At 52.7% G+C, this 26642-nt stretch overlaps 1 protein-coding gene across 1 annotated transcript in view; it reads left to right on the top strand.

Moving 5' to 3' along the window:
* The window catches only part of LOC119955202 (cytidine and dCMP deaminase domain-containing protein 1-like), a 127155-nt gene that overhangs the window by 54865 nt on the left and 45648 nt on the right, over positions 1 to 26642 (top strand). Inside the window, exons 8-9 of the mRNA XM_038781210.1 lie at positions 10734 to 10846; positions 21000 to 21186. Coding sequence (XP_038637138.1) covers positions 10734 to 10846; positions 21000 to 21186 — 300 coding nt within the window. The remainder of the gene's footprint in view (positions 1 to 10733; positions 10847 to 20999; positions 21187 to 26642) is intronic.

Consider the following 26642-nt stretch of genomic DNA (forward strand, 5'->3'; position numbering starts at 1 on the left):
GGGAGTAGAGATAACCCCGGTAACTGTAGACCAGTGAGCATTACTTCTGTTGTGGGAAAAGTCTTGGAAAGGTTTATAAGAGATAGGATGTATAATCATCCGGAAAGGAATAATTTGATTAGAGATAGTCAACATGGTTTTGTGAAGGGTAGGTCGTACCTCACAAACCTCATTGAGTTCTTCGAGAAGGTGACCAAACAGGTGGACGGGGGTAAAGCAGTTGATGTGGTGTATATGGATTTCAGTAAAGCGTTTGATAATGTTCCCCATGGTAGGCTAGTGCAGAAAATACAGACGCATGGGATTCATGGTGATTTAGCAGTTTGGATCAGAAATTGGCTAGTTGATAGAAGACAAAGGGTGGTGGTTGATTGGAAATGTTCTGACTGGTGTCCAGTTACTAGTGGTGTACCACAAGAATCTGTTTTGGGGCCGCTGCTGTTTGTCATTTTTATAAATGACTTGGAGGAGGGCGTAGAAGGATGGGTGAGTACATTTGCAGATGACACTAAAGTCGGTGGAGTTGTGGACAGTGCAGAAGGATGTTACAAGTTACAGAGGGACATAGATTAGCTGCAGAGCTGGGCTGACGGGTGGCAAATGGAGTTTAATGCAGAAAAGTATGAGGTGATTCATTTTGGAAGGAATAACAGGAAGACAGAGTACTGGGCTAATGGTAAGATTCTTGGTAGTGTGGACGAGCAGAGAGATCTCGGTGTCCATGTCCATAGATCCCTGAAAGTTGCCACCCAGGTTGAGAGGGTTGTTAAGAAGGCGTACGGTGTGTTAGCTTTTATTGGTAGAGGGATTGAGTTTCGGAGCCATGAGGTCATGTTGCAGTTGAACAAAACTCTAGTGCGGCCGCATTTGGAGTATTGCGTGCAGTTCTGCTCGCCACATTATAGGAAGGATGTGGAAGCATTGGAAAGGGTACAGAGGAAATTTACAAGGATGTTGCCTGGTATGGAGGGAAGATATTATGAGGAAAGGCTAAAGGACTTGAGGCTGTTTTCGTTAGAGAGAAGAAGGTTAAGAGGTGACTTAATTCCAGTCCAAAGATGTGCAGGTTAGGTGGATTGGCCATGCTAAATTGCCCTTAGTGTCCAAAATTGCCCTTAGTGTTGGGTGGGGTTACTGGGTTATGGGGATAGGATGGAGGTGTTGACCTTGGGTAGGATGCTCTTTCCAAGAGCCGGTGCAGACTCGATGGGCCGAATGGCCTCCTTCTGCACTGTAAATTCTATGTAATTGAGGCATACAAGATGATCAGAGGATTAGGTAGGGTGGACTTTGAGAGCCTTTTTCCTCGGATGGTGATGTCCAGCACAAGGGGACATAGTTTTAAATTGAGGGGAGATAGATACAGGACAGATGTCAGAGGTAGGTTCTTTACTCAGAGAGTAGTAAGGGCGTGGAATGCCCTGCCTGCAACAGTAGTGGACTCGCCAACACTAAACGCGTTCAAATGGTCATTGGATAGGCATATGGACGATAAGGGAATAGTGTAGAGGGACTTTAGAGGGGTTTCACAGGACGTCGCAACATCGAGGGCCGAAGGGCCTGTACTGCGCTGTAATGTTCTATGTACTAAATGAGTACTTTGCATCAGTGTTCACCAAAGAGAGGGACTTTGTGGAAAATGATTCTTAGGCAGGGTGTGTGGACAGTCTGGATCACGTTACCATCGAAAAGGAGGAGGTATTGGGTCTTTTGAAAGATATGAAGGTTGATCTTTCTCCTGGGCTGTATGGGATTTGTCCCAGAATACTGAGGGAAGCAAGGGAGGAAATTGCTGGGGCCTTGACTGACATGTTTATATTCTCATTGGCTACAGGTGAGATCCCAGGGGACTGGAGAATAGTTAATGTGGTACCGCTGTTTAAGAAAGGTAGCAGGGATAATCCTGGAAACTATAGGCCGGAGAGCCTCACGTCGGTAGTAGGTAAATTATTGGAGAGAATTCTCAGGGACAGGATTTATACCCATTTGGAAACAAATGAACTGATAAGCAATAGACAGCATGGTTTTGTGAAGGGGAGATCATGCCTCACTAACTTGACCGAGTTTTTTGAGGAGGTGACAAAGATGATTGATGAGGGGAGGGCGGTGGATGTTGTTTACATGGATTTCAGTAAGGCTTTTGACAAGGTGCCTCATGGCAGACTGGTGCAAAATGTGAAGTCACGTGGGATCAGAGGTGAGGTGGTAAGATGGATACAGAACCTACTCAGTAACAGAAGGCAAAGTATAGCATTAGAAGGGTGTTTTTCTGAATGGAAGGTTGTGACTAGTGGGGCGCGATTCTCCGCCCCCCACACCGGGTGGGAGAATAGTGGGAGGGCCTCCCGACATTTTTCACGCCCTCCCGCTATTCTCCCCCCCCACACGCCACGAATCGCCGCGATTCTCCGAGGCCGATGGGCCGAGCGGCTGGGCCTTCACGCCCGTTTCAACATGGCAGCAAACACACCTGCTCTCTGCCGTCGTGAAACGGGCGCCTGATGCCCGTTTGGGGCATCTGTGGGCCCGATTGGCACGGCAGTACCACGGCAGTACCGCCCCGCAAGATCAAGCCGCCACGTGTTGCGGGGCGGATGAGGGAAAAGACGCCAACTGCGCATGTGCGGGTTGGCGTTGTCCAACCTGCGCATGCGCGGCCGACATCATCGGCCGCATCAGCCGTCGTGACGCTTGACGTGTGGCCTTGACGACCGTCGTCAAGGCCGCGCCGCCGTGACGCACGGGGCCGCGCTCCTAGCCCCGCCCAGGGGGGAGAATCGGCCCCGGAAGTGGGCGTGAAGGCTGCCATGGATCACGGCCTGTCCCACGGCAGCCTTTACGATTCTCCGCATTTGCGGAGAATCTCGCCCGTGGTGTTTCACAGGGATCTGTGCTTGGGCCTCTGTTGTTTGTGGTGTACATAAAGGATTTGGAGGAAAATGTAGCCGGTCTGATTAGCAAATTCGTGGATGGCACCAAGGTTGGTGGAGAGGCAGATAGTGTTGAGGATTGTCAGAGGATACAGCAGGACATAAATAGATTGGAGACATGGACAGAGAAATGGCAAATGTAGTTTGATCCGGACAAATGTGAGGTAATTGTGAGGGGCTGGTTTAGCTCACAAGGCTAAATCGCTGGCTTATAAAGCAGACCAACCAGGCCAGCAGCACGGTTCGATTCCTGTACCAGCCTCTCCGGACAGGCGCCGGAATGTGGCGACTAGGGGCTTTTCACAGTAACTTCATTGAAGCCTACTCGTGACAATAAGTGATTTTCATTTTCATTTTCATAATGCATTTTGGTAGGTCCAACGTAGAGGGGAAATATACCGTAAATGGCAAAACTCTTAGGATTATAGAAAATCAGATCTTTGAAGCTGGCAGCACAAGTGGATGAGGTAGTCAAGAAAGCATACGGAATGCTTGCCTTCATTGGACGGGGCATCGAGTAAAAAAACTGGCAAGTCATGCTACAATTGTATCGAACCTTGGTAAGGCCGCACATGGAATATTGCGCACAATTCTGGTCGCCACACTACCAGAAGGATGTGGAGGCTTTGGAGAGGGTGCAGAGGAGGTTTACCAGGATGTTGCCTGGCCTGGAGTGTGTTAGCGATGAAAAAATGAAATGAAAATCGCTTATTGTCATGAGTAGGCTTCAATGAAGTTACTGTGAAAAGCCCCTAGTCGCCACATTCCGGCGCCTGTCCGGGGAGGCTGGTACGTGAAGATGTGGAGAGGCTGAATAGATTCGGACTGTTTTCATTAGAAAGACGGAGTTTGAGGGGTGACCTGTTAGAGGTCTACAAGATTCTGAGGGGCATGGATAGATTGGATGGGCAGCCACTGTTTCTCTGGGTGGAGGGGTCAGTCACCAGGGGTCATAGGTTTAAGGTTTGTGGGCAAAGTTTAGAGGAGATGTGCGAGGCAGCAGAGGGTGGTGAGTGCCTGGAACACGCTGCCAGGGGAGGTTGTGGAAGAAGATACATTAATGGCGTTCAAAAGGCATCTTGACAAACACATGGATAGGATGGGTATAGAGGGATTTTGCACATAGAAGTGCTGAGGGTTTTGGCAAAGGTTGGTGTGGTGAATGTGTAACTGGTAATTCACACTGTACCTTACTGTTGCCCCTGTGGGCCCCATCTGTGAGCCACTGTACAGCTCTGCCCACAGGGGGGAGATGAGGAGCATGTACAGGGCTCCGCCCTAGGCTCTGCCCCCTTTAGGTAGTATAAGTGCTGCGGTCCTGCGAGACCGCCCTCAGTATCGTGCAGTCGCAGGCAGGCTCAGTTGTAAGCCGATTAAAGCCACAGTTTACTCCAACTCGTGTCTCTGAGTGAATTGATGGTTGCATCAATTTAATCGGCTTAAAGAATTACTATGGAATCAGCCCTCAAACCTGACCGACTGGAACTCGATCCACAGGCCGCAGAGGCAAAGGAAATTTTTTTGCATTGGCTTCGGTGCTTCAAGGCCTACCCGGCTGCGACGACGACTTCCAGATGAACAGAAACTAAGTCTTCTCCACGCACGGGTGAGCCATCGTATTTCTACTCAACTTGATGAAGCTGACTCTTACACCGAGGCCCTCGTGATACTCGACTGCCTTCACATATCTTCACAACTTGTCGCCAGATGACTATCTACGCGACCTCAAAGCCCCAGCACGCGACTGTAACTACCAGGCCATGACAGCCACTCAGCACATGGAACTCGCTGTCCGAGACGTGTACGTTGCGTGGGTCCGATCAAATTATGTGCGGCAGCATCTCCTTGAGAAAGGGGCCCAGGACCTGGAGGACACGGTAAAACTGGCAACCTCGTTGTATGTCACTTTCCAAAGCCTAATTGCGTTCCTGGCCGATCACACAACCCCATCGTGGACCCCCGACCAAAGGCTGCCCCAGGCCTGCACTGCGCGGCCACCCGCCCACCACGGCGGACTATCGTGCCTTTTTTGCGGCCAGCCCCAACACACCCGGCAGCAATGCCCGGCCCGCTACGCGAACTTCAGCAGCTGCGGGCGAAAAGGACACTTCGCTAAGGTCTGCCTGGCCAAATCAAAAAACTCAAACCTTAACTCGAACACTCGCTCCTCCGACTCTCAGGCCCGCACACCCCGCAATGTGACAGCCTGTCTGCCGACTGCCTCCACACAACATGAGCGATTCATGGGGGCCCTCATCTTGGCCATCCTCCCCCTCGCGGCCGGCCATGTGTGATCCATGGGGGCCGCCATCTTGGGCACCATTTCCTCGCCGCTCGCCACGTGTGATCCATGGGGGCGGCCATCTTGGATGCCATCTTCCTCGCCTCCCGCCACGTGCGATCAACCATCTTGGCCATCACCCGCTACGCCAGTCGAAGATTACGACCTTCGTGGACAGTCATCGCGGGGCCGCTCCAGCACCGCCGACCACACCACCGACTATCCTCAAATCGGCGCAGTCACCTTGGACCAGTCATGACCCAAGCACCTCAAGAGCTCCACGATGTCCGTCCGGATCAACGGATACGAGATACCGTGCCTGTTCGACTCCGGGAGAACTGAAAGGTTTGTTCACCCGGATCTGGTAAGCCGCTGTTCGCTCCCGATATTCCCGACACAGCAAACAATCTCCCTCGCCTCGGAGTCGCACTCAGTCCAAATACAGGGGTGCACTACTGCGTCTCTGACCATACAGGGCGCCAATGACACTAATTTCCAATTGTATGTGCTCCCAGACCTCTGCGCCCCTCTCCTCCTTGGACTGGATTTCCAGTGCAACCTCAGGAGCCTAACACTCGGCTTTGGCGGACCCCTGACCCACTCACTAAATGCAGCCTAGCAACTCTGAAAATCGACCCCCCTCCACTCTTTGCTAATCTCACTGTCAACTGCAAACCAGTGGCCACTCGCAGCAGGAGGTATAGTCTACAGGACAGGGTGTTTATCAGATCTGATGTCTGGCGTCTTTTGCGTGAAGGAATCATTGAGGCCAATAATAGTCCCTGGACAGTTCAGGTGGTGGTCGTCAAAACCGGGGAAAAGCTCCGGATGGTGGTTGATTTCAGCCAGACCATTAACCGGTTCATGCACCCTTGATGCGTACCCCCTCCCCCGAATTGCAGACATGGTAAATCAGATCGCACAGTACCGCGTGTTCCCCACGGTGGACCTGAAGTCTGCCTACCACCAGCTCCCAATCCGCCCGGAGGACCGCCATTACACGGTGTTTGAGGCAGACGGCCGCCTCTTCCATTTCCTCCGGGTTCCCTTTGGCGTCACGAACGGGGTTTCGGTGTTCCAACGAGCAATGGACCGAATGGTGGACCAGTACGGGCTGCGGGCCACTTTTCCGTACTTGGACAACGTCACCATCTGCGGCCATGACCAGCAGGACCACGACGCCAACCTCCACCGATTTATCCAGACCACCCAAAAACTCAATCTCACCTACAATAAGGAGAAATGCGTTTTCTGCACTACCAGGCTAGCCATCCTCGGCTACGTCGTGGAAAACGGGGTCCTAGGACCCGACCCTGACCATATGCGCCCCCTCTTACAACTCCCTTTCCCTCACTGTCCCAAGGCCCTCAAGAGGTGCCTCGGATTTTTTTCACACTATGCCCAGTGGGTCCCCCAGTATGCGGTCAAAGCCCGCCCACTATTTAAGGCCACCCTCTTACCACTGTCAGTCGAAGCTCGCCAGGCCTTCAACTGCATTAAGGCGGACATCGCCAAAGCCGCCATGCGTGCGGTAGACGAGTCCGTCCCATTCCAGGTGGAGAGTGACGCATCAGAGGTCGCTCTCGCTGCCACCCTTAACGCTGCCACCCGACGCGCTCCGTGCTATTAGGTCCCACCTTTGTACGGCCATGAATCAGACTCCTCATGTTCGATAATTTGTCTTCCCTAGGGGAACTACCACGCTTCCATCCTGGTTGAGGACACCGGGCCCTGTCCTCCTTCGGAAACACGTTCGGACACATGAGACCGATCCCCTGGTAGAGAGGGTCCAGCTCCTGTACTCGAACCCCTACTACGCGTATGTCGAACACCCCGATGGCTGGCAAGACACCGTCTCCCTCCAGGACCTGGCATCCGCAGGCTCTACCACCACTACCGCTGATCTGCCCCCCACACTACACCCCACCCGACCCACGCCCCGCATCCCCGCGCCTATTTGCTTCCCGAACTCCCTTCCACCCGGCACACCAGTCCGCAGGAACAAAGCTCAGGAAGAATCATCCCCGGAGTCCACCACCGGACCCGCATGGAACATCCTTCCACAGCCAACCGAAACGGCTGCAACACCAGTGCTTCGTCGGTCGCAACACACAATCCGGGCGCCCGACCAACTGAACTTGTAGACCTGTCACCCCGCCGGACTTGATGTTTTTAACAGGGGATGAATGTAGTGAATGTGTAACTGGTAATTCACACTGTTGTCCCTGTGGGCCCCATCTGTGTGCCACTGTGCGGCTCTGCCCACAGGGGGGAGATGAGGAGCATCTACAGGGCTCCGCCCTAGGCTCCGACCCGTTTAGGGAGTATAAGTGCTGCAGTCCTGCGAGACCGCCCTCAGTATCGTGCAGTCACAGGCAGGCTCAGTTGTAAGCCGATTAAAGCCACAGTTTACTCCAACTCGTGTCTCTGACTGAATTGATGGTCGCATCAGTTGGTATCATGACCGGTACAGGCTTGAAGGGGCGAAGGGCCTGTTCCTGTGCTGTATTGTTCTTTGTTCTCTTTGTTAAACCCTTCCAGGGCAGGTTCAGCACGGGGTTAGATTCAGGGTAAAACTCCCTCTAACTGTCCCCATCAAACACTGGCAGGATAGGTACAGCACGGGGTTAGATACAGAGTAAAGCTCCCTCTACACTGTCCCCATCAAACACTCCCAGGACAGGTACAGCACGGGTTAAATACAGAGTAAAGCTCCCTCTACACTGTCCCCATCAAACATTCCCAGGACAGATACAGCACGGGGTTAGATACAGAGTAAAGCTCCCTCTACACTGACCCGATCAAACACTCCCAGGACAGGTACAGCACGGGGTAAGATACAGAGTAAAGCTCCCTCTACACTGCCCCCATCAAACACTGGCAGGACAGGTACAGCACGGGGTTAGGTACAGAGTAAAGCTCCCTCTACACTGTCCCCATCAAACACTCCCAGGACAGGTACAGCATGGCGTTAGATACAGAGCAAAGCTCCCTCTACACTGTCCCCATCAAACACTCCCAGGACAAGTACAGCATGGGGTTAGATACAGAGTAAAGCTCCGTCCGCAGCTACCGCTGAAACACTAAAATATTGGAAATGGTCAGTGATCACTCCCAGGTCAGTCTCACCTTTTTGCCTTTAACCTGCACACATTTGTATTTCTACTCTTACTCAACACACTTAAGACCCTGGGCTGGATTCTCCCATCTTGTTCTCCCGCATGAGCTAAGTTGTACCAGTTTTATGACCTCCTTGCAGTCGTAAAACGGGAGACAATTCAGTGTTCCAAGATATGCAAATTTCTGCATGAGGTGGAATACGATAGATTCCGGGGGAATCACGACATTGGCCCGCCGTTTTGAACAAGCAACCCGACAGTGAGGCCCTGTGGCCTGCCACCAACCGACCTCCCCCGTACCGCAAGTCAGTCCCTCCCCCTCCCCCCGTACGGCAAATCAGCCCCCCACCCCCACACGCGGCAGCCCAGATTGCCCAGTGTCCCCCCTGCTCCTCGGTATGTGGGTGACCCGACACCCCCCCCCCCCACCGAGACACCTGTAAGAAGGGGACCCCCCCAGGGACCACTGTAATAGGGGGACCTCCCATCAGAATGTCTGTAATGGAAGACCCTCCAGGACCCCTGTAATAGGGGGATTCCCCCAGAGACCCCTGTAATAGGGGGACCCCCCAGGAACTCCTGTAATGAGGGACCCCCAGGGACCCCTGTAATAGTGGAACCCTCCAGGAACTCCTGTAGTAAGGAGACCTGACAGGGATACCTGTAATAGGGAGACTCCTCTTGGGACCCCTGTAATTGGGAGACTACCCACAGGGACTCCTGTAATCGGGAGACTACCCACAGGGACCACTGTAATGGGAGAACCCCACAGGATCCCTATAATAGTGGGAGCCCCAGAAACCCCTTTAACAGGGGACCACCCTCAGGGATGCCTGTAATAAGGGCCCCCCCCAGGAACCGTGGGCAGCACGGTAGCATTGTGGATAGCACAATTGCTTCACAGCTCCAGAGTCACAGGTTCGATTCCGGCTTGAGTCACTGACTGTGCGGAGTCTGCACATCCTCCCCGTGTGTGCGTGGGTTTCCTCCGGGTGCTCCGGTTTCCTCCCACAGTCCAAAGATGTGTAGGTTAGGTGGATTGGCCATGATAAATTGCCCTCAGTGTCCAAAATTGCCCTTAGTGTTGGGTGGGGTAACTGGGTTATGGGGTCAGGTTGGCGGTGTTGACCTTGGGTAGGGTGCTCTTTCCAAGAGCCGGTGCAGACCCGATGGGCCGAATGGTCTCCTTCTGCACTGTAAATTCTATTTCTATGAAAAAACCTCTGTATTGGGGGGCCTCCCACAGGGACCACTCTCCTAAAGGGACACCCCCACTGACCCGGAACAGAAAATGACTCCTGTCAGGAAGCTAGAGCACAGTACAGACAGGGGCTTTAGGAAGCATTATATCTGTAAATGTTACCTTGCATCTTCATGTCTCCATTCCTGGCATACCTGTGCCTGAATGTGGTTCCCACAGGTCCACTGTCTCCAATCCATTCATTGCTTTACAGTAGTGGTTCCTGATTGATAGCTCATAAAAACTATCTGCAAAGTGTAGTGATCTGCTGTGCCGTGCTTCATGGTGGACATAGCCCGTGACCCGGACCGCAAAAATAGTACCCCCTTTTGCCGCCCGTGCTCCCCAGGACCCCCCCCCCACTGTGCCCCCATCCCCGAATAAAGCCCCCCTGCCTGCAGATCGCTCTCCTCCGACTGTGGCGGCACTGGACTGAGTCCGCAGCCGCCATGCTGAATTCACGACGGGTGAGACCACGCATGTCGCATGCCATCGGGAACTCGGCCGGTCAGGGACGGAGCATCATGGGGCGGGCCACAGGCAATGGCCTGAGGCCATGGATACAGTATGCAGCGTACTCTTACAATGCGCCACCTTTCAGGGGGCGGAGCTTCGCAAAAGCGACGCCGCCCCTGATTTTGGAGTCATCGGGGATTCTCCGCCCCATCGCCAAACGCAATTTCAGTGTCGGGGATTGGAGAATCCAGCCCAAGAAGTGAACCTTGCCCACGTGATTCCCAGCCATGGCAACTGGACAATCATGGGAGAATGGAGCATGGGGCACTGTTTCCGCTAAATAGGTGCAATATGCCCCATTTGCATTTATCTCCATGCTCCTGCTGGCGTGTGGCGTGGAACCCGTTCACGCCATCAATGAGGGGTCGGAGCATGGCATTTGGCTCGATGTCCCGCACCAATCCCGATTTTACCCCAGCACCCGATTCTTCATCCCATTGGGGAACGCATTTTGAGTGTCTCGGGGACGGAGAATTCCACTCCATATCTGCTATTTTTCCTCGACTTGAGGTCGTTTGGCAATCTTGTCTCAAGAATTCATCCAAACTGTTTCTGATTTTGAATCATAGTGATCATTCTGGAAAGTTTTGCAGTTAAATATGATTTAAAAATTTTTTTTTAATCTTATGTTGTTTTTACTTGACCAGTCTCAGTTGGTCCTGTACGCCTACCGAACAAGGACGATCTGCTAATGTACCTCGCTCTGCAAATGGAAGACTCACCATTGTGTGTAGAACCAAAAGAGAAAGGTAAAATTAAAGTGAGTATTTCATAGGTGGAGACAGAGGCATTGAGTATTTTTTAAGACAGAGTTTGAATCTTGACTGACAAGAAGTTCTAAAGAGGATTCTAAATTGGATTCAAAATATTAATTCTATGTTTCTTTCCACAGATGATGCCAGACTTGCTGAGTTTTTCCCAGCATTTTCTGTTTTCATTTAGAATATTGGGAAGGTGGTGGTACAGTGGTATTATCACTGGACTAGTAATCCAGAGACCCAGGTGAATGCTCTGGGGACCCAGGTTCAAATCCCATCATGGCAGGTGGAGAAATTTGAATTCAAGTTCTGCAGGAGTATTCAAAAAGGAAATGGGGAGGGTACAGGCCCAACTTGTTCCCTCTCGGGTAATAGGAAGGAGTAACAAGCCCAGAGAACCATGGATGACCAGAGACATTCAGGGTACGACGAGAAGAAAAAGAGAGTTCTTTAGCAAGCAGAAGGGGAGAAAATCAACAGAGGCATTAGTGGAGGATTAAGAAAGCAATTAGGAGAGCAAAGAGGGGATACGAGAAAGCTCTGGCTGGTAAACGTAGGAAAATTCCCAAGATATTCTGTAAGTATATCAATGGGAAGAGGATCACCAGGGAAAGAGTAAGAAAGGCCCATTAGGGACCAAGGATAGGGAAATCTGTGAGTGGAGCCAGAGGACATTTGTAGAGTGTTGAACGATTACTTAACATCTGTCTTCACCCAACAGAACGTGGAGGTAGATATGGAACTCAGGGAGAGAGACTGTGAGGTAATTGAGCAAATTGTCATAAGGAGTGACAAGGTTTTGGAGGTGTTGGTGGGCTTAAAAGTGGACAAACATCCAGGTCTGGATGAATTGAGTCCCAGGATGCTTTGGGAAATGAGGACGGAGATGGCAGGGGCTCTGACCCAGATTTTTAATTCCTCTCTGACCATGGAGGAAGCGCCAGAAGACTGGAGAACAGCTAATGTGCTTCCACTATTTAAGAAAGGTTGTAGAGATAAGCAAGGGGAATACAGACCAATGAGTCTTGTGTCAATGTAGGGAAGCTATTGGAGACAATTCTGAAGGAGAGAATCTATCTCCACTTTGAGAGGCAATGTTTGATCAGGAATAGTAAGCATGGCTTTGTCAGAGGGAGTCATGCCCAACAAATTTGATTGAATTTTTTTGAGCATAAGACCAGGTGTGTAGATGAGGGTGGTGCAATTGATATAGTTTCATGGATTTCAGCAAAGCCTCTGGCAAGGTCCCACATCGGAGACTTATAAAATAGACAAATGTACATAGGACACAAGGTAACTGGATTCAAAATTGGCTTAGCTGTAGGAGACGGAGGGTGATGACGAACGGCTGCTTTCGTGACTGGAAGCCAGTGTCCAGTGGCGTACAACAGGGATCTGTGCTGGGACCCCTATTGTTTGACATTTATATCAAAGACATAGATTACTATGTGGGGAATAGGATCAGTAAGTTTGCAGATGACACAAAGATTGGCCGAGTGGTTAACAGTGAGGTTGCGTGACTTGGGTTTAAGGAATATATAGACAGGATGGTCAAATGGGCAGAAAAGTGCCAGATGGAATTTAACACTGAAAAGTGTAAGTTGATACACTTTGGAAGGAGTAATGTAACAAGGAAGAATTCAATGAATGGCCTGACATGGGGAAGTTCTGAAGAACAAAGAAATATTGGCGTGTTTGTCCATAGATCTCTGAAGGCAGAAGGGCAGGTTAATAGGGTAGTGAACAAGGCATATTGCCTTTATCAATCGAGGCAGAGATTACAAAAGCAGAAAGGTCACGTTGGAGTTGTGGAGAACTTTGGTGAGGCCAAAGATGCCGGGCGCGATTCTCCGGACTCACGAAAATTCGGAGAATAGCGGGCGTCGCAAATTTTTACGGCGACGCTGGTCCGACGCCCTCCCGCTATTCTCCGAACCCCGCACAAACTCCAAGTCGCCATTCCCACCAAACGCCTCTATTGCGCCCCCGACACGACCAGAATCGCTACTTATTGGCCCCCCCGCTATTCTCCGGCCTGGATGGGCCGAAGTCCCGACTTAATCGCGCACTGTTTACACGGCGTCAAACACACCTGCTTTTTAAGTTCGTCAACCAGTCGTGCTGGCTGACAACTGCTTCCAGGAGGTTAGCGCACCGCTCAGCGCACCGCTCAGTGCACCGCTCGTGTCTGGCCACAACGGGGAAGGCATCCCTGAGAACGGGGGGGAGCGGGGGAGACGGAGGGGGGAGTGGGGGAGACGGAGGGGGGGAGTGGGGGAGACGGAGGGTGGAGTGGGGGAGACGGAGGGGGGAGTGGGGGAGACGGAGGGGGGGAGTGGTGGAGACGGAGGGGGGAGTGGGGGAGATGGAGGGGGGAGTGGGGGAGACGGAGGGGGGGAGTGGGGGAGACGGAGGGGGGAGTGGGGGAGACGGAGGGGGGGAGTGGGGGAGACGGAGGGGGGGAGTGGGGGAGACGGAGGGGGGGGAGTGGGGGAGACGGAGGGGGGAGTGGGGGAGACGGACGGGGGAGTGGGGGAGACGGAGGGGGAGATGGAGGGGGGCAGTGGGGGAGATGGAGGGGGGAGATGGAGGGGTGCAGTGGGGGAGACGGATGGGGAGTGGGGGAGACGGAGGGGGAGATGGAGGGGGCAGTGGGGGAGACAGAGGGGTGAGACGGAGGGGGGAGATGGAGACGGAGGGGGAGACGGAGGTGGGAGATGGAGGGAGGCAGTGGGGGAGACGGAGGGGGGAGTGGGGGAGATGGAGGGGGGAGTGGGGGAGACGGAGGGAGGAGTGGGGGAGACGGAGGGGGGGGAGTGGTAGTGGGGGGGGGGGGGGTAGGGAGAGAGTGAGCGAGTGAGCCGTCCAACCCCGTAACAAAATGTCTGCCACCATGCCATGGCGTGCCGGTCACAAGGACAAGGCCGCTGTTTGCCCTGTGGCTTACGGCCACAGGCCACTGACGCACCCGTGAGGAGGACATAGTTTACTGGCCGTTGGATGCAGACAGTGACCAGGGGTTAGGCTGCCCGCGTGTCAGCAGCGCGTCCAGGCCACTGGGACACACAGGTATCCCGTGGCTGGCGGTTGCCGAGTTGTCGACTAACCTCCGTCTAACATGTCCCGTTTCTCTGCCCCCACCACCCTTCTGTAGGTTAGCACAATGTCTGTGAACAGAACGGCTATGTTCTGCGCAGTGGTTGGGGCCGCTGCACTGCATTTGGAGATGCTGCAGCATCCACACCCACAACCCGCAGTGGGTGCAGGGCCAGCTGCAGCAGCAGAGGGAAGGGCCGAGGAGTTGCCAGTCGTCGAGCAGCATGGTGAGGAGGAGGAGGAGGAAGAGGAGAGAGTGAGGGTGCAGCCACGGCGCCAGAGGCGACGACCAAGGCCGAGGGTGTACCGTGTCCGGGTCTCTTTCCTAACAATGACGGACATCACCTGCAGGAGGAGACTCCGGCTGAGTAGGGGTACGGTGATACATATCTGTCACCTTGTGGCGCACCTCGCCCCACGTGGAACGGGGGGAGGACACGCGATCCCGGTTGCCATCAAGGTGACGGTCGCTCTTAACTTCTATGCTACCGGCTCCTTCCAATCTCCGAGCGGTGACGTCTCCGGGATCTCCCAGTCATCGGTGCACAGGTGCATCCGGGATGTGACCGACGCCCTCTATGCCATCGCTGACATCTACATCACCTTTCCCGAGGACCAAGCAAGTCAAGACTCACGAGCTCGTGGATTTGCCAGAGTGGCCGGGATACCGAGGGTGCAGGGGGCAATCTTGTGTTCACGTCTCCATGTGCCCGCCTGCAGGGGACAGGGACGTGTTCACAAACAGGAGGGGGACATACTCCATGAATATCCAGGTGGTATGTGATCCCCACATGAGGATCATGAATGTCTGTGCAAGGTTCCCAGGGAGTGTGCATGACTCCTACATACTGGCGCAGTCGTTCATCCCTGCGATGTTTGAGGGACGTCCCCCCCGGCTGAGGGGCTGGTTGCTAGGCGACAGGGGTTATCCGCTGAGGTCTTGGCTGATGACGCCTATACGGAGGCCTCAGACCAATGCGGAAACACGATACAACGAGGCCCATGCAGCAACCAGGGGTGTGGTGGAGCGCTGCCTTGGCCTCCTGAAGATGAGATTCAGGTGCCTGAACCGCTCCGGAGGGGCCCTGCAGTACCAGGCTGAAAGGGTCGCTCGCATTGTTGTGGTCTGCTGTGCGCTGCACAACATCGCGATGCAGAGGGGAGATGACCTGCTGCATGAGGCGGAGGGAGAAACCAGTGGCAGTGGTGCCAGCACAGAGGAGGAGGAGGAGGAGGAGGCTGGCGGAGTGGCGGGCGCAGCACGCAGACACGACCCTGGTGCTGGTGATGCCCAGGAGGCGGCACAACAGACCCGGCGAGGACGGCGGGCACGCGACGCCTTGGTGGCAGCACGGTTCACGCGTTGCATGTGACGTCCCCTCTGAACACCAAACCACCACCTGCATCGCTAGTCGTGCAGAGGGTCAACATCACTGCCACCACCACAGCCCCCCCCCCCCCCCCCCCCCACCCCCTCTCAGTGTACAGTGCTCCACTTCGACATCACCCTTACCACTGGGTCCAGACGGTATGGTACAACATTGATGGCTGTGTCAGCGGGTGTGATCAGTGCCATGTGGAATGATGACAGCCCCCTCTGCGAAGAGCTGTGAGCTCAGAATCGTTAGAGAGAGTCTGACCCACGGCAATAGCTGAACCATCCACCTTGGTGGCCGCTGAGTTCGTCATGGACACTCCATCACGTGCCCGCGTGGGCTCGCTGTGGGAGGAGGTGGGGGGAGGGGCAGGGACTGCACACTCGGCACCGAAGTTTCACCGCTCGTCAACCCCAGCGACACTCGGTCACGATCATGATTCCTGTGGCTGTGGAACAATCACACGGTTTAACAAGTAAGGTGGAACAGTGCGTTTAATGTGAACAAACATTTACAGGTGCCCTAGCCCCTACAACTAAACTGTGCCCTTCACCCGTGCCAACTTACTCAGTGTCTATCTTTGTTGCCTTACGGGCCCTACCACTACGTCTACGTGAGTCCCCAGATGATACAGCAGGAGTGGAGGAGGACTGCTGCGAATCACCCCCTTCGACTCGTTTCTCCTTCGGCAAGCGTTTCCTGGTGTGACCCGGCCTTGATGGGCCAGGATGCTCTGCGGGCGTCTCGGGTGACGTTGTGCCACCCTGCTCTGCCTGCTGCCCACCCGATGCACCAGGGATGGGACGGGGGGAGGCCGGGCATCCCGGGACGTCCCGTGATGGAGTTAATGGGACGGGCCCCGAAACCTCCTCCTCCCTCGGGGAGCCCGGTGGCCCCCGGGCCTCACTTTGGGACAGAGGTGCGAGCGGGGAGGTGCCCCCGACACCTGGCGCTGCCAGTCCTGGAGGCCTGCGACGGTATCGACCAGGATCCGAAGGTTTGCAGACACGGAGTCCAGGGAGTTAGACATTCCCACCAGGGACTGTGCGACCTCAACCTGTGAGTGCACGACACCATCCAGCACATGTGTCAGGCGGTTGATGCTCTCGGCGACTGACTGCTGCGACTGGGCCATGACCTGGTGAGACTGGGCCAAGGCCTGCAGGGCGCAGGCAATGTCGTTTTGCCTCTGGCACATTGCTGCCTGTGAGAGGGCACCCCTGTCCAGGGCCGAGGATGACGCGTGCACATTAACCCCAACGCCTTGCATAACCCATGGCCGAAACCGTTTCACCCATTGCCTCCACCGCGGATGCCACCCGTGTGGTGTCGGCCTGGGTCTCTGCCATAAGCGGCACCACTCCCTGCTCGTGGACGCGGTTCAACTCCTCTAACAGCGTCTGCAGAGTCTGGAAGACAGCCCTCATCCTGTCATTGTTACCCTGGGTTTCTTGAGGCATCGGCTGTGCGGGTGGGTTGAGAAACTCCAGGAACTCAGAAAACGTCTGGGAGCCAGCTGCATGCTGGGCCTGGCCTGGCCTCCGCCAGTCCGGGCCCTCGGTTGCTCCGACCTCCACCTGCTGTACCTGCTCAGCTGTGATGTGCGAACCAGACTGTGACCCAGGAGACTCATCACTAAATCGGCCCACCGGGGTGAGTGTCTGTGGGATGATGGATGGTGTGGGAGATAGCAGTGCCGCAAGCCCGAGGTTGTCTGAATTTAATGCCTCCTCTGTGGTGTGGGGCCACTGAGAGTCCGCAGGGTTATCGCTGGCCATTTCTGTGGCTTCTGGTATTGCCACCCTCTGGGCGTCCTGCTCCGCAGATTGGGTTGGGGAGGATGGGACTCCCTGCTTATCAGGCACCCTCTGTCGTTTGGCCCCAGGTGAGGTGGGGGCAGATGCCTGTGTCGTCTGCAGCCAGACGGCCCTGGTCATTCGGCATCACGTCCTAGGGAAGACAATGAGACGGGTTATTTAGATTTGCTCGGCCGGCCGCTGGACGGTCCCAGTGGGCAGCGTGTGAAGGGACAGAGGATGGGGGAGGTGTCCAAGTGGGCAGGGTGTGTGAAGGAACAGAGGATGGGGGAGGTGTCCAAGTGGGCAGGGTGTGTGAAGGGACAGAGGATGGGGGAGGTGTCCAAGTGGGCAGGGTGTGTGAAGGGACAGAGGATGGGGGAGGTGTCCAAGTGGGCAGGGTGTGTGAAGGGACAGAGGATGGGGGAGGGGTGGGTGTTTGTCAAGGAGGGTTGTCTCACTTGCTGCAGATCCGCCAACCTCGCATAGCGCGACTTCCCGGGTGCCAGACCCCTCAACAAGGTCCAGTGCCCTCAGCTCAAATGTGGTGAGGGAGTGCAGGTTGGGCGAACCCCCTCCAGTCTTGTGCCGCTCACGGGTGTTGTGAGCGGACTTGGCCTGTTGGGGGAGGGGACATAGGTATATCATTACAATACGGCAGGTATCAGCAGTCCGTTCAGATACTGGCACAGTTTGGGGGTGAAGTTGTCATAAGACCATTGCATCTCTCCACGGAGGCCAGAGCGCTGGGTCTGTGACAACTTTGTGAACCACCCTCAAATAACTCTGCCCCAATCCCCCTCCCCCCCCCCCCCCCCGTGCCAGTGGGGCAGGTGGGTGATTAAGTTAAGGGGGGAGGGATGGTTGTGACCAGAGGGCACCCTCATGGCACTTACCCTGGCAGCCCTGGTGAGGTCGTGCAGCTTTTTCCTGCATTGTTCTGCAGAGTGAGGGGTCTGCCCCACAGCACTAACGGCATCAGCCACCTCACGCCAGGCCTGGCGTACCGCACTGGCAGGTTGGCGATGCCCTCTATGCGGGCAGATGATGCCCCTCCTCTGCTCGACGGCATCGAGCAGCGCCTCCACATCAGCCTCAACAAACCGAGGGGCAGCTCTCCTGGGCTCCGACATCATGGCCGACAGATTCTGTGCTCGTCCGCGCCTTTTTACGGCGTCGGGCGGCGTCACGTGGGCATGTTCGTGTCGTCGCCACATTCCTTCGTATTGGCGCACGTAATTGACGCGGCCACGTTCCTAGCCCATTTCCCGGGAGTGAATATGTCGGGAAATGGACCCTTCCCGACCGTCGTCAAACGCACCCGTTTTTCCCGCCGATTTCCCGATTTTTCGTGAGTCGGGAGAATCGCGCCCGGAGTTCTGTGTGCAATTCTGGTCAACACATCATAGGAAGGATGTGATTGCATTGGAGAGGGTGCAGCAGTGATTCACCAGGATGCTGCCTGTGATGGAACATTTCAGTTATGAAGAGAGGTTGGATAAGCTTGGGTTGGTTTTGCTGGAGCAGAGAAGACTGAAATGAAAATGAAATGAAAATGGCTTATTGTCACGAGTAGGTTTCAAATGAAGTTACTGTGAAAAGCCCCTAGTCGCCACATTCCGGCGCCGGTCCGGGGAGGCTGGTACAGGAATCGAACCGTGCTGCTGGCCTGCTTGGTCTGCTTTAAAAGCCAGCGATTTAGCCGAGTGAGCTAAACCAGCCCCTTCATAACATCATAACATTCAAGGCTGTAGGGTAAGTGCTGGCAAATGGGATTAGGTAGGCAGGTTAGGTACTTTTCATGGGTCAGTGCAGACCCGATGGGCCAAAGGCATTGTATTATTCTGTGCTTCTGTGAATATTATTGACAGGTGTTCATACTATTTATGGCCCAACTGAGGTGAGGGAAGGGAAGTGTAAAACTGGAAAAGTATTTTTGAAGATGCCAAAGGTGCGATTTGCAAAATTTCAATAAAGCAATTGTGTTGCTAAAACCAACCTTTTAAATATGAAATCTCCTCATCACCTCTTAGGCATGCTGGACATAGGCTGCAAATGATATGAACTCTGTTCCATACCCTTCTACTGACATATTAATACTTACAAGTGTTTGGTGAGTGTATCACCATAAGACCATAAGACATAGGAGCAGAATTAGGCCAGCTTGGGTCACTGTCTGTGAGGATTCTGCACGTTCTACCCGTGCGTGCGTGGGTTTCCTCCGGGTGCTCCCATTTCCACCCACAGTCTAAAGATGTGCGGGTTAGGTGGATTGGCCAATCTAAATTGCCCTTAGTGTCCAAAAAAGGTTAATTAGATCCACGATGGGGGTTTTAAATTTATTTTAAAATCTATGCATGCGCTTCTCATTGTGAGTCTACGGGGGTCTGACCTCTCCCCCCGCCTCCCGTAGACTCACAATGGGAAGCGCATGCATAGATTTTTAAATAAATTTAAAACCCCCATCGTGGATCTAATTAAAACAACCCACAGAAACTTACCAGGAACTTACAAGGTCTTGCTGTCTGCACCCCATCTGCCGCACGCGCTTGCACCCTGCGCTGCATGTCAGTTTCAAAGGCAAAGCTGTGTGAGCCACCCCCCGTAGACTCACAATGGGAAGCGCATGCATAGATTTTTAAATAAGTTTATAAATTTAATAAATATCGTGGATATCCGCGGCTCGGTTGCAACGCGGGTGGCTGCCTTGGACCCCAACACCCGCGTTATAAAGGGGGACTATTGTACAGTGTAAAGCTCCCTTTACACTGTCCCCATCATACATTCCCCGGACAGGTACAGCACGGGGTTAGATTCAGAGTAAAGCTCCCTCTACATTGTCCCCATCAAAGACTTCCAGGACAGGTACAGCATGGGGTTAGATAGCGAGTAAAGCTCCCTCTACAACACCAGGTTAAAGTCCAACATGTTTGTCTCAAACATTAGTTTTCGGAGCACTGCTCCTTCCTCATTCATCTGAGGAAGGAGCAGTGCTCGGAAAGCTAGTGTTTGAAACAAACATAGAACAGCACAGCACAGAACAGGCCCCTCGGCCCCCGACGTTGCGCCGAGCAACGATCACCCCACTCAAACCCACGCATCCACCCCATACCCGCAACCCAACAACTCCCCCCCTTAACCTTACTATTAGGACACTACGGGCAATTTAGCATGGCCAATCCACCTAACCCGCACATCTTTGGACTGTGGGAGGAAACCGGAGCACCCGGAGGAAACCCACGCACACACGGGGAGGACGTGCAGACTCCACACAGACAGTGACCCAGCCGGGAATCGAACCTGGGACCCTGGAGCTGTGAAGCATTTATGCTAACCACCATGCCACCGTGCATGTTGGACTTTAACCTGGTGATGTAAGACTTCTTACTGTGCTCACCCCAGTCCAAAGCCGGCATCTCCACATCATGACTCCTCGAACAGGTGCAGCACAGTGTTAGATACAGAGTAAAGCTCCCTCTACACTGTCCCCATCAAACACTCACAGAGCAGATACGGCACGGGGTTAGGTACAGAGTAAAGCTTCCTCTACACTGTCTCCATCAACACTCAAAGGGCAGATACATCACAGGTTAGGTACAGAGTAAAGCTCCCTCTACACTGTCCCACCGAACACTCCCAGGACAGGTACAGCACAGGTCCAATAGAAATAAAGCTCCCCTGTCACCAACAAACACTCCCAGGACAGGATATACATGGGGTTAGATACAGAGTAAAGCTCCCTTTGCACTGTCCTTTTCAAACACTCCCAGCACAGGTATTGCATGAGGTTAGAATCTATGTGTCCAGAAACAGTTCTGGATTAGGTGTTGAACAATTATGCAAAATACCCCGAGCAGTAAAATGATAAATTGTCTTTTTTATTTCAGTTTTCCAAAACCGGGATTACAATCTTTGCTGGAGGTGGAACCAATCAGATACTTGTGATAGACTGCTCCAGAAATGGCCTGCATGCTGTACAGCAAGTACTGCTCAGCTTTCCCAAATGTTTGCAAGGAAATGTGGTATACTTGTCGAGGCATCCATGTGTCCATTGTGCTAAACTACTCCTTCAAGGTATGTGGGAGCTGCCAGTAGAGAAATGGAGCATTGAGAAGTGCCACACTCGGGGTGAATTATGTAAGATTCAAGCAACTCACTGAAGAGTTACTTGATTTACACATGTAGGGAATGTGAAATAATATGGAATCTTTCCACAAAAGATGCCAACTCAGAGTGGGATAGAGTGATATTTGAACTTATCTAAGAACGTTTTACCTGAACAGTTCCTGCCTTCCCCTGTATCGTAACAGTTCCATATCTCACCACCCTGATTATTATCATCATCGCATAAATACAAATATTAACATATACCCCAATTCCAGTTAATCCAACAACATGTGTAAAACAGAAATAATTAACTGTCACCGACCGACCAGGCTGTTTTCACATTCCTTTTCCTATCCTAGTGTTCTTGGTGAGGGAGGAGGTTGCTGAGCTTTCACTAAGGACGGACGCGATCTACCTGAATAGGGTAAGAAGTCTTACAACACCAGGTTAAAGTCCAACAGGTTTGTTTCAAACACGAGCTTTCGGAGCACGGCTCCTTCTTCAGGTGACGTGCTCCGAAAGCTCGTGTTTGAAACAAACCTGTTGGACTTTAACCTGGTGTTGTAAGACTTCTTACTGTGCTCACCCCAGTCCAACGCCGGCATCTCCACATCATGGCTACCTGAATAGGAACAGAGTCCCATAGCGCGATTGGCTGAGTATTAATCGGAGCCTGGAGCGGCAAGGAACACCAGCCTACTGAACAACCGCTCGGGTAGATCAGGGGCCTCAGCAGGGAACGCATAGCTGAGGACTGACTTAGTCCCGTTTTCTGCACTGCCGGAACGCCTGAGCGCAGGGAGAGATCGGGATGCCATTTGTAAATGGTATCCCAATCTCTCACCCCCCCCCCCCCCCCCCCCCCCCCCCCCCGACGTGACCCTCGAACCTCCCCCAAGCATCAACTCACTGATAAGAGGGATCTCATCCCCTCCCAGGCCTCAGGCAGCCCCAGACCAGAGTCATGTCACGCAAAAAACTCCAGCTTTGTGACGCCAGCCTGGCACTCTGGCAGTATCCCTCCCAGCTGGAGCTGCAGTCATTGAGGAAAGTGGAGAGTATTTCATCATACTCCTGACTTGGGTATCATAGATTGTCAAAAGGCTTTGTGGATTCAGGAGGTGAATCGCTTTCACAGGTACCCGGCCTCTGACCTGCTCTTATAACCACAGCATTTATATGGCTGTACCAGTTTATTGAATGGTCAATGGTAATTTCCAGAATGATTATGGTTGGAGGATGGCCTCTCATACCATAAGACCATAAGACATAGGAGCAGAATTAGGCCACTCGGCCCATCGATCCTGCTCCGCCATTTAATCTTGGCTAATATTTTTCTCATTCTCCTACCTTCTCCCCAGAACCCCTGATCCCCTTATTGATCAAGAACCTATCTTTCTCTGTCTTAAAGACACTCAGTGATTTGGCCTTCTGCGGCAAAGAGTTCCACAGATTCACCATCCTCAGGCTGAAGAAATTCCTCCTCATCTCTGTTCTAAAGGATCCTCCCTTTTGTCTGAGATTGTGTCCTCTGCTTCTAGTTTTTCCTACAAGTGGAAACATTCTCACCACGTCCACTCTATCCAGGCCTCACAGTATCCTGTAAGTTTCGATAAGATCCCTCCCTAATCCTTCTAAAGTCCCAATGAGCACAGACCCAGAGTCCTCAACTGTTCCTCATACAAGTTCTTCATTCCAGGGATCATTCTTGTGAACCTCCTCTGGACCCTTTCCAAGGCCAGCATATCATCCTTAGATACAGGGCCCAAAACTGCTCACAATACTACAAATGGGGTCTGACCAGAGCCTTATATAGCCTCAGAAGTACATCCCTGGTCTTGTATTTTAGCCCTCTCGACATGAATGCGAACATTGCATTTGCCTTCCCAACTGCCGACTGAACCTGCATGTTAACATTAAGAGAATCGTGAACAAATACTCCCATGTCCCTTTGTGCTTCTGATTTCCTAAGCATCTCCCCATTTAGAAAATAGTCTATTCCTCCATTTCTCCTTTCAAAGCGCATAACCTCACACTTTTCCACATTGTATTCCATCTGCCAATTCTTTGCCCGCTCTCCTAGCCTGTCCAGGTCCTTCTGCAGCCCGCCTGCTACCTCAATGCTACCTGTCCCTCTACAGATCTTTGTATTATCTGCAAACTTAGCAACCGTCTTCAGTTCATTCTTCCAGATCATTAATGTAAGTTGTGAAAAGTTGTTGTCTCAGCACTGACCCCTGAGGCACACCACTAGTCACTGGCTGCCACCCTGAAAACGACCCCTTTATACAGCCTCAACCGGGACCTTGGATTCATTTTGCATTACATTCACCCCCCACCATCTGGCCTGGGCTTGCGAAATCCTACCAACTGTCCTGGCTTGAGACAATTCACATCTCTTTAACCTGTGATTATCCCTCTCTCCAGTTTCTCCGTATGGATCTGTAGACTTAATTACCTGCAAAGACTTGCATTCAAAGTATCTTCTTGCATCTTTGACTTTGTCTCTCTATATGTTTCTGGAACCACCTCTTCATTCACTGAGGAAGGAGCAGTGCTCCGAAAGCTAGTGATTTGAAACAAAGCTGTTGGACTTTAACCTGGTTTTGTAAGACTTCTTACTATGCTCACTCCAGTCCAACGCCGGCATCTCCACATCATGTGAAATTGGTGGTAGAGATCAGAGGGCATGGACTGGCAATGAAGCAATGCTTTCTCTGGAATACAAGTGTTTCAAAAAGCATACATACACAGACCTAGAATCCCTGCTGTGTGGAAGGAGGCCATTTGGCCCATCAATTCTGCACCAGCCCTTTGTATGAGCACTGTACCTATATCCACTCCCTCGCCACCCCTCTTTATCCCCGTAACCCCATAATCTAACCTGCACATTCCTGGACACTAAGTGGCAATTTATCATGGCCAATCCAACTAACCCGCACATCTTTGGACTGTGGGAGAAAACCTGGGTATATGGACAAAGCCCACGCCAACACGGGGAGAACATGAAAACTCCACACTGATGTGTTATGTACTCTGGGATAACACAGGCTGCAACTGGATGCAGCTTTAACCAAAAGATACTCCAGACCTTGAAGTTAGTTCAATCTGATTTATTGAACCAGTAGCACAGTTAGCTCAGTTCTCTTTGAGTTCGACTCTCTGCTAACCTAAGTGTGGTTACTCTGTCTGACTGAACCAGACTAGCTCTTAGCCACGTGCTGGAGGTGTGATACTGTACATACACCCTGACTCATTCTGTAGATGTTCATCGGTGGAAAGAGGCAGAGTGTGAGTGCCTTGTGCCTTTTATAGTGAGATACCACCCCTGAGTGTCGTGCCTGCTCATGGGTCATTTCCTGTTCTCTGTGTTCATTAGCTGCCTGTCTGTGCCTCTGTATATCATTATCTGCATGTCTGCATATCATGACATCTCCCCCTTTTTTAATGTTCTGTTGGCACATGGGTATGTACTTACATGTGGTGGCATATATTAACATATTTACAAGCGGGCAGATGTCAACATACTTACATGTGAAGACAGCTGTCTAATGTGAGAACATAACATAGCAAACAAAACAAATGTTCGTAAGTTCAGTCTTTGGGGCTTGCGTCTGATCCTTGTCGACCGCCGGAGAGGTGGCTGTGGGGATGACAGCGCCTTGATAGGTGGGATGGAAGCCTGACTGGTGGCCTCGTAGTTCGAGGTATCAGGAGGTGGCAAAACAACGGACGGAAATGGAGAAGAAAGCAGTTGCGGGCAGGCAACTTTGCGCAGTGCCCGTCTGTTTCGTCGCACAACAGAACCATCATCCATACGTACAACGTACGAGCGGGGCGCAGCCTGTCGAACAACGACTACTGGAGCAGACCAGCCACCATCCGGTATCTTGATCCTGACAGTGTCTGTCGGGGATAACACGGGCAAATCTGTGGCATGAGCATCATAGCCCTGCTTTTGCTGGTTTCGGAGCTGCTGCACCTTCCGCAGCACCAGGAGGTGATCTAGGTTGGGCAAATGTATGGCTGGAAGTGTCATCCGCAGGTCCCTGGATAGTGGGGTCGCCCTGTACGCAAGCAGCGTGAGGTAGATGTCAGAAGCAGAATCCGCGGCCTTGCAGATGAGCTGTTTCTCAATGTGCACCCCTTCTTCAACCTTCCCATTCGGCTGTGGATAGTGTATGTATGGCTGGAAGTGACATGTTTGAAATGGTATGACTTGGCAAAGATAGACCACTCGTGGCTGCTGAAGCACGGGCCATTGTCAGTCATTTTTTTTTTTTTTTTTTTTTTTTAATTTTTTTATTGGAATTTTTTTGCAGAAAATATAACAAAAAGTATAGCAAAAAGCAGTAATATGCAACTAACAGCCCCATAACACCCACAATTCCCCCCATACCATAACATCACATGTATCACATTCCCCCACCCCCCCCCCCCAAACAAGAGAACTTAACCATAAATTAAAATTAGATAAATCAAATTTAAATAAAATAAGCTAACATAATCAACGCCCCCCCCCCCCCCCCCCCCCCCCACCCCCGGGTTGCTGCTGCTACTGTCCCAGTACCCTATCGTTGAGCCAGAAAGTCGAGGAAAGGTTGCCACCGTTTAAAGAACCCTTGCACCGATCCTCTCAGGGCGAATTTAACCTTCTCAAGCTTAATAAAGCCCGCCATGTCATTGATCCAGGTCTCCACGCTTGGGGGCCTTGCGTCCTTCCACTGTAGCAAAATCCTTCGCCGGGCTACTAGGGACGCAAAGACCAGCACACCGGCCTCTTTCGCCTCCTGCACTCCCGGCTCTACCCCAACCCCAAAGATCGCGAGTCCCCATCCTGGCTTGACCCTGGATCCCACCACCCTTGACACCGTCCTCGCCACCCCCTTCCAGAACTCCTCCAATGCCGGGCATGCCCAGAACATATGGGCATGGTTCGCTGGACTCCCCGAGCACCTGGCACACCTATCTTCACCCCCAAAGAACCTATTCATCCTCGTCCCAGTCATGTGGGCCCTATGCAGCACCTTGAATTGGATGAGGCTAAGCCGCGCACACGAGGAGGAAGAATTTACCCTCTCCAGGGCATCAGCCCATGTCCCGTCTTCGATCTGTTCCCCCAGTTCCCCCTCCCACTTCGTTTTCAGCTCCTCTACTGACGCCTCTTCCTTCTCCTGCATAAGCTTGTAGATATCGGATATCTTCCCCTCCCCGACCCAGACCCCCGAGAGCACCCTGTCACTCACCCCCTTCGCGGGGAGCGCAGGGAATCCCTCCACCTGCCGTCTAGCAAATGCCTTTACCTGCAGATATCTAAACATGTTTCCCGGCGGGAGCCCAAATTTCTCTTCCAACTCCCCCAGGCTCGCAAACCTTCCATCGATAAACAGGTCCTTCAGCTGTCTAATGCCCGCTCTATACCA

The sequence above is a fragment of the Scyliorhinus canicula genome, chromosome 20 (genome assembly GCF_902713615.1).
Source record: "Scyliorhinus canicula chromosome 20, sScyCan1.1, whole genome shotgun sequence".
Taxonomy (NCBI): Eukaryota; Metazoa; Chordata; class Chondrichthyes; order Carcharhiniformes; family Scyliorhinidae; genus Scyliorhinus; species Scyliorhinus canicula.